The 13,831-nt window shown below is 51.1% G+C and overlaps 1 protein-coding gene across 9 annotated transcripts in view; it reads left to right on the forward strand.

Annotated features, from left to right (window-relative positions):
• TSPAN14 (tetraspanin 14) overlaps window positions 1-13,628 on the forward strand; it is a 65,211-nt gene extending 51,583 nt beyond the window's left edge. For 8 of the 9 annotated variants that reach the window (XM_034930995.3, XM_057298941.2, XM_057298943.2 and 5 more), the window contains 6 exons: window positions 1,251-1,397; window positions 3,322-3,492; window positions 6,140-6,265; window positions 8,010-8,054; window positions 10,197-10,316; window positions 11,897-13,628. In XM_034930995.3, coding sequence (XP_034786886.1) covers window positions 1,251-1,397; window positions 3,322-3,492; window positions 6,140-6,265; window positions 8,010-8,054; window positions 10,197-10,316; window positions 11,897-11,968 — 681 coding nt within the window. In that variant the 3' untranslated portion in view covers window positions 11,969-13,628. Of the gene's footprint in view, window positions 1-1,250; window positions 1,398-3,321; window positions 3,493-6,139; window positions 6,266-6,714; window positions 7,965-8,009; window positions 8,055-10,196; window positions 10,317-11,896 lie in introns of those variants that run through there. The other variant, XM_055093076.2, reaches the window with a different exon arrangement.
• The last annotated feature ends 203 nt before the right edge of the window (window positions 13,629-13,831 follow it).

The following is a 13,831-nucleotide window of genomic DNA, read 5'->3' on the forward strand; positions in this document are numbered from 1 at the left end:
TCATTTATCCAGCCAAAGCCAGACAGAGACTCTGTTGCCCAGGCCGGAGCGCAGTGGCTGGATCTTGGCTCACTGCAACCTCCGCCTCCCTGGTTCAAGAGATTCTTGTGCCTCACCCTCCCAAATAGCTGGGATTACAGGCATGTGCCACCATACCTGGCTAATTTTTGTATTTTTAGGTAGAGATGGGGTTTTGCCATGTTGGCCAGGCAGGTCTTGAGCTCCTGGCCTCAAGTGATCTGCCCTCCTCGGCCTCCCAAAGTGCTGGGATTACAGACGTGAGCCGCCATGCCCAGACACCTATGTATGTCTTGATGCTTAGTCACAATGTTCTGATTAGTTGAGGCGGTCTTTTTCTTTCAGGAAAGGTATGTTTAACATTCCACACTGAGGATGTAATTGTCCCTGGGTCTTAGATGATACCTGATCTGAGTTAGTAAAGAACAATGAAGGAGGCAGTTAAACTATAACAGATATCAGTGACTGGAAGGGGGGCTGTGGTCTCTCCGGTCCCTTAGTTCAACCATAATCTAAGAAACAGAATTGCAAACATGCTACATGACTCAGTCTCCAGGGCTTAGCTTCCCCCTTGGCGTTTTACAAACCCTATGGAACTGCTCTGCCCATTGTGTGACTGTGTTTATATTTAAATTGAAATTGAATATAAATTAAAATTCAGTCCTTCTGTCTCATTAGCCACATTTCAAGTGCTCCACGATACCTGTGGCCAAACAGTGGGGGTATAGTCTAAAACACCTCCATTGGTGTAGAAACTTCTATGGACAGCATTGCTTTGGCCTGCCCTTGGGCGTGTTTTCTACAAGAGTGTTCATATTGAGGCTGTTTTCATCTCAGAAGAGTAGTGTTCTTCATTAATTAGGTGCCAAATTGGGGGACTAACAAGGTCAGCCACCTGGGTGACCAGTTTGACCACAGGCCACAGGGCCCCGTTTCCCTCCAGGCCTGGAATAGGCACCCCACAGGCTGCAGAAGCCTGGTGGCTGCCTAGGAGGAACTCGCAGCGTAGGTGGAGGCCAGGAACACTTTCTGGGACCTGAGGTGGGCAGGGATCGCCTGGTCGGAGGGGCCCCTAAGGGCATGGATGGGGCCGGACTCTGGCCTGGCTGTCAACAAGAGGGCTGAGCCTGGGGAAGCAAGTTCCTGTTTTCAGTACCACCTCCATCCCCCAGGGCAGCATCCTTGACTCCCCTTCTGGGCCAGTGCTGCCCTGCTTTCTCTGTCTCTTTCAGGGTGTGCTGTCCGACCTCACCAAAGTGACCCGGATGCATGGAATCGACCCTGTGGTGCTGGTCCTGATGGTGGGCGTGGTGATGTTCACCCTGGGGTTCGCCGGCTGCGTGGGGGCTCTGCGGGAGAATATCTGCTTGCTCAACTTTGTGAGTGGCCACAGAGACAAGAGTGGGATAGGATGCAATGGGGTGCAGGCTCTGCTGGGCAGGATTATATGTTACCTGGTCAGAGCAGGTGGCAGCTCTTAGGAGCCTCCCCTAGGCCCCTGCCTGGGAGCAGGAGGCAGCCCTTTGCACTCTACTGTCTAGAGAAGCTGGTTCCTCCCAGGAGGAGAATTAGGTACCCTCTGGTTTTTAGCCCTGGGTGGGAGGAGCCAGCTGCCTATAGGCCAGCTCTACTCCCCGCTCCTTTGCCTTTTATCTTCCTTCAGAAACTCTAAAAGAATTGTTTGTCTGCTACTGTCCTTTGCCCTTCCTGGCTAAGATCAAAAGATGTTGCAAGTAACCTTAAATCATTTCCCTCCTCCAAGGATGTGTGAGTCTGTTGGATGTACAAGTCAGAATCCCAAATTTCCTGGCAGAACTGCAGATTACTAAGAGTTTAGTTTTATATTTAGATACAAATTCATTTTTAGATTTATTCAGTTAAATAACACCTGGTGGGGAAAACACATTATCATATTTTGCAGTATATTGTTTGTTGACTTGATTAGATCAAGCTTTCTTTTTCTTGGACATAATTTTAAAAGCAAAACTATGGGCTTTTTGTCCTAATTTTTTCTCTGGAAAAAAAAAAAGAAAAGCTATGTTTAGCATCTTGCTTTTATATGAACAGAGATTACGTTTTGGCAGGCCTTGTGTGCATGTGTGTGTTTCCTTTTTCTTTTCTTTCTTTTTTTTTTTTTTTGATACCGAGTCTCGCTCTGTTGCCCAGGCTGGAGTGCAGTAGCGTGATCTCGGCTCACTGCAAGCTCCGCCTCCCGGGTTCACACCATTCTCCTGCCTCAGCCTCCCGAGTAGCTGGGACTACAGGCGCCCGCTACCATGCCCGGCTAATTTTTTTTTGTATTTTTAGTAGAGACGGGGTTTCACCGTGTTAGCCAGGATGGTCTCGATCTCCTGACCTTGTGATCCTCTCGCCTCGGCCTCCCAAAGTGCTGGGATTACAGGCGTGAGCCACCGCGCCCGGCCGTGTGTATGCTTTTTCTTACTTTGAAAGATTACTCCAAATTTGCCGGTTGTGGCAAGCTGCTTAGTGTCTTATATAGCCAGTGATAATGTCTGTGAGAGCACAGACTGCAGGCTGGGAGTCTGCCCTGATGGGATGTGGACCTGTGGCTGCACTGGCCCCTTGCAGAATGCCACCACTGCTTGTGGCCTGGGGCAGCTGAGCTTCTGGAGGGGTCTTTATGCTGACGATCATATACTTTCATGCAGAGTTGGTACAGATAACATTGGCACTTCCAGAATTGTAAAGAGCCCTGCAGGGAACTCACATGTCCTGCATGAACTATGTGACCCCAGGCAAGCTATGTACCTCGTGACGTAGCCATAGTTTCCTCATCCCTAAAGTGAGGTAACAGATACGTAGGCACTCGATGGTTTTGTGTGTGTAGTGGGGAGTCATCAGATAGTGTCTTGGGCACAGTGTCTGTCCTAAAGGAGCCGACACCCCAGGATGCCACCCTGGAGGGTCCAGGTGGAACTGCTGGGGTAGGACAGCCATTCATTCCTGTGATAGGGTCTCCTCCTTGTCCAGGGAGGAGGGCTGCTTCATAGCAAATGATTGACACATTGGCTTGGAGCTTTCTCACACTTTTTCACTCATTTGAGTGTTATCAGCAATGCAGTGACATGGGTAGGGATAAATAGCCCCTTTCTACAGATGAAGCGAAGTTGTGCAGAGTCACCCAGCTAACTAAGTGTGGGGTTCTGGGGCCCCGATGTGGGACTCTCAGGTGCAGAGCCCACGCTCTGCTGAGGATGGTGGTTCTGGGTCAGGTGGGGTTATGTCTGTGTGGGTGCAGGCTGGTGGGGTGGTGACTTCTGCTCCTGTCCCCTTCCCCTGCAGTTCTGTGGCACCATTGTGCTCATCTTCTTCCTGGAGCTGGCTGTGGCCGTGCTGGCCTTCCTGTTCCAGGACTGGGTGAGGGACCGGTTCCGGGAGTTCTTCGAGAGCAACATCAAGTCCTACCGGGACGATATCGACCTGCAAAACCTCATCGACTCCCTTCAGAAAGCTGTAAGCACCTCCCCAGCGGGCCCCCGATAGAGCATGCACCTCCCTGTGCTGCCTGGAGCTGAGTCTAGCAGGGGCATCAGGCCTTCTCTGTGGGTTGTCTGCCTGCAGCTTGGCAGACAGCAGGGAGGCCGTGGAACAAGCCACTCCACCTCTGGTCCGTTCCACTTTGCCGGCTTGTGGTTGCCTGGTGGGCCAGCCCTTTCCCATTGGGATTGGGCAGGTAAGTCCAGCTGCACCCGAGGCCACCCACCCCCACGTGCCCGGCCCTCCTCTTTCGGCCCCAGATCTTTCCAATCCTGCCCAATAGCCACACCAGCTGCAATCCTCCTTAGGCGCTGCATACCGTAAGGCACAGCTTCTTCCCCCCGGCTCATGACTCACCGTCTGACGCTATTCCTATCCCCTTCCTCCCCGGGACCTTTTCCCCTTCCTCCCTGTGACCTTTCCCCCTTCCTGTTTAAGAAGCCAGGGCTGCCTGGAGGAAGCTTTGTCAGATCTAGTGGAATGTGACCTCCCTGGAATATGTGCCCAGGGGTTTGTCTAAGCAGTCCCAGGCTGTGGCCTTTACTCCATCTGGTCCCCATCCCTCTTATCTCTCTCATGTGTGGCTGCACCTGGAGGCTTGGACCATAGCTGTCACAGCCCCCTGGGGAGGAACCCACTCCTTGGCCATGTCAGCCTGTGCAGTGCAAGGCTCTTGTTTGATCTGTGTGCTGACAGAAAGCCCAGCTTCCTTAAGAACTTTTCATGTGGAACACTTTGGTTTTGAGAAGAAAATAAATCAGAAACCATTAAAAATCTATGATTCACTCTCATTATTAACCAAAACTTGTTCACCTTTATTTCATGTATTATGGGATCCAGCAAAACCCATTTATGGGACCAAAGACCCTGCCTGTATTGTTATTACTAATGTGTATTAGTCTGTGAAAGTCACCAAATCCCCGCCATGTTTTGATGCCTCTCCTTTCTTTTCTGTTCAGTGCCACCGTCCTTTTTTCATTTTCACGTAGCCTTGGCTTGCTGGTCTCAGCATGCTAGGTTGCGGTTCATCCCTGCATTGCCTTAAAAACATAGTTTTCTGCATTGACTTCTTTTTCTTTTAAAAATAAAACTTCTGGCCGGGCGCGGTGGCTCACGCCTGTGATCCCAGCACTTTGGGAGGCTGAGGCGGGTGGATCACAAGGTCAGGAGATCGAGACCATCCTGGCTAACATGGTGAAACCCCATCTCTACTAAAAATACAAAAAATTAGTGGGGCGTGGTGGTGGGCACCTGTAGTCCCAGCTACTCGGGAGGCTGAGGCAGGAGAATGGTGTGAACCCGGGAGGCGGAACTGGCAGTGAGCCGAGATCACGCCACTGCAGTCCAGCCTGGTCAACAGAGCAAGACTCCGTCTCAAAAAAAAGATAAAATAAATAAATTAAACAAAACAAAACAACACAAAACTTCCCAGGGGAGGGATTCAGTAAATTACAGAGCTTCCTTGGAGTGAAATTTCAGGTAATCACTAAAGCAAGTGGAACCGTGGAGGTGTGGGGGAGACAATTTTACCTGAGAAGTAAGCAAAACAAAATAACCAACCAGAAATCACTGTTGTCATTTGTTGTGATTATTGCCATAACCATGTCAGCTGTAAGGGCAAATGCAAAAAAGTTTTTTAGGGGAAGAGACACTGTCAACTTCACAATGATGCTTTCAGTGTTTGGATTTTACACACTTTTTAGTCAAATAAGGATTTTCTTTGTAGCCACACCAGATGAGAGGAAGGGGAGGGCAGAGGCCCCAGGTGTGGGGCAGAGCTTTGATTGTGTTACCTTTCACCTTCATCGGACCTCTTTTCCTCAGGAGCAGACACTTAGCAGCTGTTTTTTGTAAAGGGGTGAAAAGGGGAATTCACTTGCAAGTTTCTCAGGGAGGAAGAACACTGCACACTAGGAAGTGTTCTCTTGTGGCAAGTAGAGGACCACACCAAGGTGCCGAGGGGGCCACAAAGGAGAGGATGCCACTCTCTTGTTCTCTGAGGAGGCTGGAAGGAGGCGTCTCCTTTGAGGCGGCTGGGAAGAAGGGCAAGCTCCCTGCTAAGGAGGGCCAGGGCTGGGTATGTTGTGCCTGGCAATGGGGCCAGAGGGCTCCACTGAGCCAGCCATGTGGGTTGGACAGAGGAGGCACCGTGGCCCGGAGATACCTTCACTGCCATTTCCTTTTTGTTATTATTTTCTTTAACACATCAAAAGGGCAGGTCCTCTCTCTCTCTTTCTCTCTCTCTTTTTCTCCCCTTTTTTCTTTCTCTCCTTTTCTCTTTCTCTCACTCTTTCCTTTCTTTCTTTCTGATTGGGGTTGGGGGTCTTGCTGTGTTGCCCAGACTTGTTTCCAACTCCTGGGCTCAAACCATCCTCCCACCTCAACCTCCCGAGTCACTGAGGTTACAGGCCTGAGCTACTACGCCTAGCTGTTTTCTTCTTAAAGGGCTGCCTGGGTTCCCAGCTTAGCATCTCTGCACATGGGAGGTAGGGGGCGGGCCTTGATTTCTCTGCATGGTAGATGCCGGCAGACTTAGCCTGGCATCACTATGAATGATGCCGTATGCTGGGCAGCCATGGCCCTGTCTTGGAGCCCCTAACAGTTCTGGCTTTTGTGGTTGCAGAACCAGTGCTGTGGCGCATATGGCCCTGAAGACTGGGACCTCAACGTCTACTTCAATTGCAGCGGTGCCAGCTACAGCCGAGAGAAGTGCGGGGTCCCCTTCTCCTGCTGCGTGCCAGATCCTGCGGTGAGTTGGCTTGTGCTGGGGCACAGGGAGCCCGCCCTTCCTGAAGCCCAGCAGCTTTCCTGACTCCTCCAGTGCTCTGGGATACTTCTCTGTCATGGAGGTCTGAGGAGCAGGTGTGCTCTCTCCACACCCTCCTCAAGGCTGCCTCAGCTCTGAAATCCGATATGTGTACATTCTAGGAACACTGCTTGCATGACCCACCCTGGCCTTGGTGTTCTGGGTGAGGCAGGAGAAAAACAGTATTATTTCTACCTGGAGGGCTGTCACTTGTAGCTGGCCAAGAGCTATGAGTGAAATAAGGCCCGCTTAGCCCTCTTCCCTGTCCTTTTTCTGGAGCAGATTCCTAGAACTCAACAGTGCACGGGGGCTGTGGGTACACATCATTAACTGGGGAACAGTAGTGGAGAATTATTTTCTTTCTTTCTGTCTTTCTTTTATTTTTGAGACAGGGTCTTGCTGTGTCGCCCAGGCTGGAGTGTAGTGGCATGATCTTGGCTCACTGGAACCTCTGTCTCCTGGGTTCAAGCGATTCTCCTGCCTCAGCCTCCTGAGTAGCTGGGATTACAGGTGCACGCCACCACACCAGGCTAATTATTTTCTGGTTTTTTTTTGTTGTTGTTGTTGTTTGGTTTTATTTTAGAGACAGTGTCTCACTCTGTCACTCAGGCTGGAGTGCAGTGGTGCGATCTCAGCTCACTGTACAACCACTGCTTCCCGGGGCTCAAGCAATTCTCCAGCCTCAACCTCCCAAGTAGCTGGGACCACAGGCTTGAGCACCACACCTGGCTAATTTTTGTATTTTTTGTAGAGATGGGGTTTCACCATGTTGCCCCGGCTGGTCTTAAACTCCTGGGCTCAAAGCGATCTGCCCATCTTAGCCTCCCAAAGTGCTGGGATTACAGGTGTGGGCCGCTGCGCCTGTCCTGTCCTTTCTTTACCTATTGGCATTCCCAATCCAAGGCCAACGTCCTTGGGTTCCAGAAGCTGGGTTCTTGGGGTGACCTGTGAAGGAGCTCTGAATTTTGCCTGAACTGAGCCTGAGTAGAACTGGGCCAGTTGCCAGCTCTCGGTGCAGTTATGCAAAGCCTGGTCCTGGGTTACGGGCTTTGAGAAGGCAGAGCATCACCACTATTATATGGGCAAGTTCTGCAGCCCAGGAGAGGCTCAGATTTGCTGAAGCTGCACAGCTCTTCTGAGGTCTCCACTGCGACTGTGAAATGTACCAGTCTTGTAAGTGTTGCTTTTAGCACATATAGTTCTTACCTCCAAGTATAGGTCTTACCTCCTAGCAAACTGTGGCCCCCAGGCCAAATCCGGCTTGCTATTTTTCCATGACCTGTGAGTTAAGAATGCATTCAGATGTTTTTAAATGGTTGGAAATAAATCAAAAGAAGAATAATATTTTGTGGTACGTGAAAATTGTATGAAATTCAAATTTCAGTGTCCATAAAGTTTTCTTGAAATACAGCCATTCCTGTTTGTTTACAGATTGTCAGTGCCGGCTCTCATGCAACAAAAGCGGAATTGAGTCTGTGTCTGAAGTACTCACTCTCTAGCCCTTCACAGAGAAAGTTTGCCACCCTGTCCTGGCCTGAAGGATTAGTTGGTGGCGTGATTGAAGGACATGAGCTGTAATGGAATTTGCACAAATGTTTGCTAGTGTTTGGTTGTGACTTTACTAGAGCCTCTTACCACCAGCTTCTTGAGACACCAGAAGCAACTAATTTTTCTGCTTTTCTTGCAGCAAAAAGTTGTGAACACACAGTGTGGATATGATGTCAGGATTCAGGTGAGAACTCCCATGTATACAACTTGAAGAGTTCTTTAGGTTTTATTCCCTGTGGTTCAACATTCTGATTTAGCACAAGTGCAAATTGAAGTGGGAAAACTCACGGCAGTGAAGCTCTTGATGCCACCTAAGCTGAGCATAGGCACAGGGTCACACACACTGCTTCCTGAGCTGGCAGCAGGACTCCTGGGAGCAGTAATGGTGATTCTAAGCCTTGTGAGCTGCAGTCCCAACAACTAGGAGTTGCTGCATTTAAAGAGGTGGGATGGAAGTTTTGAGGGACAAAGACTGCATTTTTAGGCGGCTCCTTGGCATCCCAGAAGACGTCTCTCGTTAAGGGGACAGCTGCAGGAGTGTATGTGCCTTGTTCTGGCCTCCGTGTGGAGGCAGTGGTGACAAAGAGGGAGGCAGGCCTGGGGCAGGGGCGAGGCTCTGTCCTCCAGGACTTCCTTTAGGCTGTGGGGAGTGTGCTCTTGGATGCAAAGAGAAGGAAGACCCCACCCCACTCCAGTCCTTGTTCTAGTGGTCTTTGGTGATATGAATGACTGCTGTTCTAAAAGGGAGGAGTCTCGAGGAATCTTCAGAGACCCCACCTGTTAGCCGTGGATATGAGGGATGTGTCCCTACAGCTTGGGGAACTGTCCTCCTTTAGGGACCTGCATTTCACAGGGAGAAACTGCTGTAAACTGAATGTGTGTGTCTCTCCAAAATTCACATGTTGGAACTTAAACTCCAATGTGATGGTATTTAAGAGGTGGGGTCTTGGGGAGGGGATTGGGTCATGAGGGCAGAGTCCTTATGAGTGGGATGAGTGTCCTTATGTAAGAGGCCCAGAGAGCTTATTTGTCACTCCACTGTGTGAAGACACAGTGAGAGGGTGCCATCCATGAACCAGAAAGTGGGCCCTCATCCGACACTGAATTTGCCAGTGCCCTGATCTTGAACTTCCCGGCCTCCAGGACTGTGAGAAATAAATTTCTGTTGTTTATAAGCCACCTAATCTATAGTATTTTATTCTAGTTGCCTGAATGGACTAAGATAAGAACCTATATCAACATCAGCTTCCCTAATTATGATTTTTTTTTGCCACTTATATTAATTTGCTAAGGCTGCTGTCACAACATACCACAGACAGAAATTTAAGCCACAGCAGGCATTTATTTTCTCACAGTTTGGAGGCTAGAAGTCCAAGATCAAGGTGCTGGCGAGGTGAGGTGGGTGCCTTCAGAGGGCTGTGATGGAAGGGTCTGTTCCAGGCCTCTCTCCTGGCTGCAGGTGGCTGTCCTCTCCCTGTGTCCTCACGTGGGCTCCCCTCTGTGCATGTCTGTGTCCTGATCTCCTCCTCTTAGCAGGATGCTCTTCATATTGGATTAGGGGGCACCCTGATGGCCTCATTTTAGCATAATTACCTCTGTAAAGAGCCTGTCTACAAATACAGTCACCTTCTGAGGTCCTGGGGGTTAGGACTTCAGTGTATGGATTTTGAGGACACAATTTAGCTCCTAACACCTCTAAAGTTAGGGGCTAATACTCCATCATGTTGCCATGGAGGAGGCTGATAGGTGTGAGGGGGCTGGGGCCGATTGCCCTGTGTGGGGTGGGCAGGGCTGGGGTGTGTGCTGGGATGGTTACTGACACCCCACCGGGGTTAGCAGTGGAGGGAGCTGGTTGGCTGGCGACTGTTGCTTGCTGGCTCTGTCTCCTGGAGCTGAGCTTACTGGTAGGATGCCTGCTCCGAGAAGCACCCTTCTTCTCTTCTTAGGAGACTCTGGACCCCCTTCTCCAGGTTTCTCTCCCTTTAGAGGCACATTTTCCTCCAAGCCTTCAAGCCCCTTCTCTTTCTCCAGATGTGGATGATGGGGAAGGGTATCTTGAGAAAGTTGGGCTTTAAATCTCTGGAGACCTGAAAGGAAACAGCCAGGGAGCCTTTGGTCAGACAGGTGGTGCGATGGCACAGTGCCCAGTGAGGGGCAGAGGCTGAGAGGAGCTGACGAGCATCTCCTGGAGAGTCCTCCTTGCCTGCCTGCTGGATCCCTCGTTCCCACCCTGCTTTGCCCTGCTCCTTGCCAGAGCTCACTAGGGGATCAGGGTGGGGACATCGTGTGTGCCAAAGGCTCAGACCCCTGTGGTGTTTTCCTGCAGCTGAAGAGCAAGTGGGATGAGTCCATCTTCACGAAAGGCTGCATCCAGGCGCTGGAAAGCTGGCTCCCGCGGAACATTTACATTGTGGCTGGCGTCTTCATCGCCATCTCGCTGTTGCAGGTGTGTCCCAGGAGCCTATAGGATTGGCAGGTGGCCTTTTCTCATTTGAGATTGGGCCCTTAACATAGAGTGCATGGGTCCAGTTTGGGTATGGTATTAAGGAAGCTTGCAGAAGAAAAAAAGGGATTCAACTGGATGTCCAAGGCTGAGAGAGTGTATGCGTGTAAGTGTATTGGGGAGGAGAATGGTGGCTTCCATAAATGCTACCTATAGGGGGGCCCTCTGGGCAGGGGCAGGCTGGGAGGGGCTTGTGGCCCTGCACAGGTCCTGGTGGCAGCCCTCTCCAGAGGGCCCAATGGGCTGCAGAAGGGTCACTGCCTATCTGGAGGTAGGTCAGGAGTGTGCTCGGGGTGGGCCACCAAGTGCTGCAGATGGGGAGGTGAAACCCTTGGTCACCTGGGGCCTGAGGGTGGCCTGAGGCTCACGTGTGTGCACTTGCCCCAGGACCTCTCCTCCTGTCTCTGGCCCCTGGGCTGGAGTTGTCAGGTATCTTCCCTGTCCATGAGACATCCTCTGAGGCCTGCTGCCGTTCGTGGCATCCTTTTCCTCTCCCAGGCTGTGCTTGTTCATTTGAACCAGGTTGCACATGTGGGAGGATGTTGGTGGCTGAGCAGGCAGTGAGGCCTGGGATGACTGGGCTGGTTGGTGACTGCTAGGAGAAGAACTGGCAGAGAAAGTCAAGAATTCAGTGATCAGAGAAACCAGGAGTCTTTCCAGTGCTGTTCAGGGCTTCCAAGAAGCCACAGCTTCTGGGTCCACTGATGCATTTCTTGTGTGGAAAATAACACCATTTAGAAAGTGTTTGACTCTGTTTTTGCCTTGAAGAGGGTGACTGAGGTAGACCCAGGGCCACCAGCCACCCACACATGCCTTCCTCCTTCAAGGAAGACTAAGAAATAGGAGGAAGCAACTGGAAAAGGAAAGAAAAAAGTTATTTGCAAAATAGGCAAGGGAAGAATCAGACTTCAGAAGGACTGACTAGTCAAATTAGAACCACACAAGAATTTAAAGGGAAAAAAAGCCATTTCCAGAGGTCACCAAGTTCGTGTTCATCTGTTCACGTTAGAAGAACATCAGTCTCCTCTCATGATTTCCCTGCTCACCAAGGTTGGGATGGATCTTCAGACATTAGCACAGCCAAAATTGGGGATGGCCTTGGTTTTATTATGGAATCGACGTTTACAGGAAACATTCAAGATTTATTATTTTGGGAATCAGAACCAGTCAGGGTGACCCTGTTATTTTTGGTTTAACCCAGGGACAGGCGTGTCCTGCCCCATGGCTTGTGACATACTTAATCATGTTGGAGGCAGGACAGAGTGTCTGTTTTGCTTGTGGTGCCTGTGGTTTGCCTCTTCTAGGCTTTGGGAATGTAACAGACTAGACCCCAGGACCCCTTTTTTTGCGGGAGGGGTGGCTGTGCTGTGCCACTCGCTCCGCGGTGCTGTCTCTACGTCCTCAGTCGCAGCTGGGGGGTGAGGAGAGGCGTGCAGTGGGAGCTCCCAACCCCACCCTCCGCTCCCTGCCCTCTGCCTTTGGGCCCCAGCAATGGCCGCTGACTCTGCTGGTGTTGGTTTCAGATATTTGGCATCTTCCTGGCAAGGACGCTGATCTCAGACATCGAGGCAGTGAAGGCCGGCCATCACTTCTGAGGAGCAGAGTTGAGGGAGCCGAGCTGAGCCACCCTGGGAGGCCAGAGCCTTTCTCTGCCATCAGCCCTACGTCCAGAGGGAGAGGAGCCGACACCCCCAGAGCCAGTGCCCCATCTTCAGCATCAGCGTGACGTGACCTCTCTGTTTCTGCTTGCTGGTGCTGAAGACCAAGGGTCCCCCTTGTTACCTGCCCAAACTTGTGACTGCATCCCTCTGGAGTCTATCCAGAGACAGAGAATGTGTCTTTATGTGGGAGTGGTGACTCTGAAAGACAGAGAGGGCTCCTGTGGCTGCCAGGAGAGCTTGACTCAGTCCCCCTGCAGCTCAAGCATGTCTGCAGGACACCCTGGTCCCCTCTCCACTGGCATCCAGACATCTGCTTTGGGTCATCCACATCTGTGGGTGGGCCGTGGGTAGAGGGACCCACAGGCGTGGACAGGGCATCTCTCTCCATCAAGCAAAGCAGCATGGGGGCCTGCCCGTAACGGGAGGCGGACGTGGCCCCGCTGGGCCTCTGAGTGCCAGCGCAGTCTGCTGGGACATGCACATATCAGGGGTTGTTTGCAGGATCCTCAGCCATGTTCAAGTGAAGTAAGCCTGAGCCAGTGCGTGGACTGGTGCCACGGGAGTGCCTTGTCCACTGTCCCCCTGTGTCCACCAGCTATTCTCCTGGCGCCAGAACTGCCTCTGGTCTTGATAGCATTAAGCCCTGATGGCGCCGGTGGCGCGGTGGGCATGGTTCTTCACTGAGAGCCGGCTCTCCTTTTCTTAAAGTGTGTAAATAGTTTATTTATAGGGGTAAGAATGTTCTCACACCATTTCACTTCCTCTTCCTCTCCTCCAGCATTCTCCTCTGAGCAGCCTTAGATAGTGTCCATGGCTGAAGCCGACCCTTTGAGTCCCCTTGAGTGTCTTAAGAACCAGCCCACAACAGCCTCTCTTTCTCCTCCACATACTGCAGCCTCCCTCCATGCATCCCACATACAAGCACTCCCCCACTCCCCAGCGTGGCCTGTCTTCTGGTCTTGGTGCTACTGAAATTGTCACCCAGAATTTGAATCCTGACCCTCCCCACTGCAAGCCCAGGGAGCCCCAGCCCAAGATGGCCAGCCTGAAACTGTTGGCCAGGGCTCCTCTTGTGGCCATGTACCCAGGGCTGGCTGGCCTGCCATTTGCCTCTCCCCGGAGACAGCCGTTCTGCAACCACGCCCCTTGCCTAGCCACAACCCCAGGCTGCAGCTGCTCAGAAGCTCCGGGCGTTTTGTTTCTGGTGACCACCCCTAATGGGATATCGGTGATCACTGGTCCACCCTTCCTGTCAGGGCTTTCCTGGGGCTGCTCTTGGAAATGAAGTCTTAAGTACTGAATAACTTCCCTGGGGATAGCTGGGGCATTTGTCTAGCTGGGCTACTTTCTAACACTTTGCCATAGCTCGGACCACTTCTCATGTTCAGGGATGGAGTGCAACCTTAATTTACTTGCCGGAGTGTACATTCTAGTGTGGTGTATACTGGTGGCTGTTGATGATGATATTATCTTTTTTTTTTTTTTTTTTTACAATTCTCTGTAGACTAGGAGAAGAAGAATGCTTGTGTTTTTCGGAAGTGTGATGCTTCTCTTTGACTGCCAAACTCTTTTATGGAATATATCTTTATATTAATGCTGTTTTGGTCATTTTTGTTTGGGGTCACTATTGAGATATTGCTAAGCATCTCAGTGGTAAACGCGGCTGCCAGAGGAACCAAGGGATAGGGTATGTAGACCTTACAGAAGGATGGATGGTAAAGGCAGTCCATCATCAGCACAATCTGACTTACATTTCATTGAGTGATTTTTTTTTTTTTTAAGATTCTGTATGGCAGC

This window comes from Pan paniscus, chromosome 8 (genome assembly GCF_029289425.2).
Source record: "Pan paniscus chromosome 8, NHGRI_mPanPan1-v2.0_pri, whole genome shotgun sequence".
NCBI lineage: Eukaryota > Metazoa > Chordata > Mammalia > Primates > Hominidae > Pan > Pan paniscus.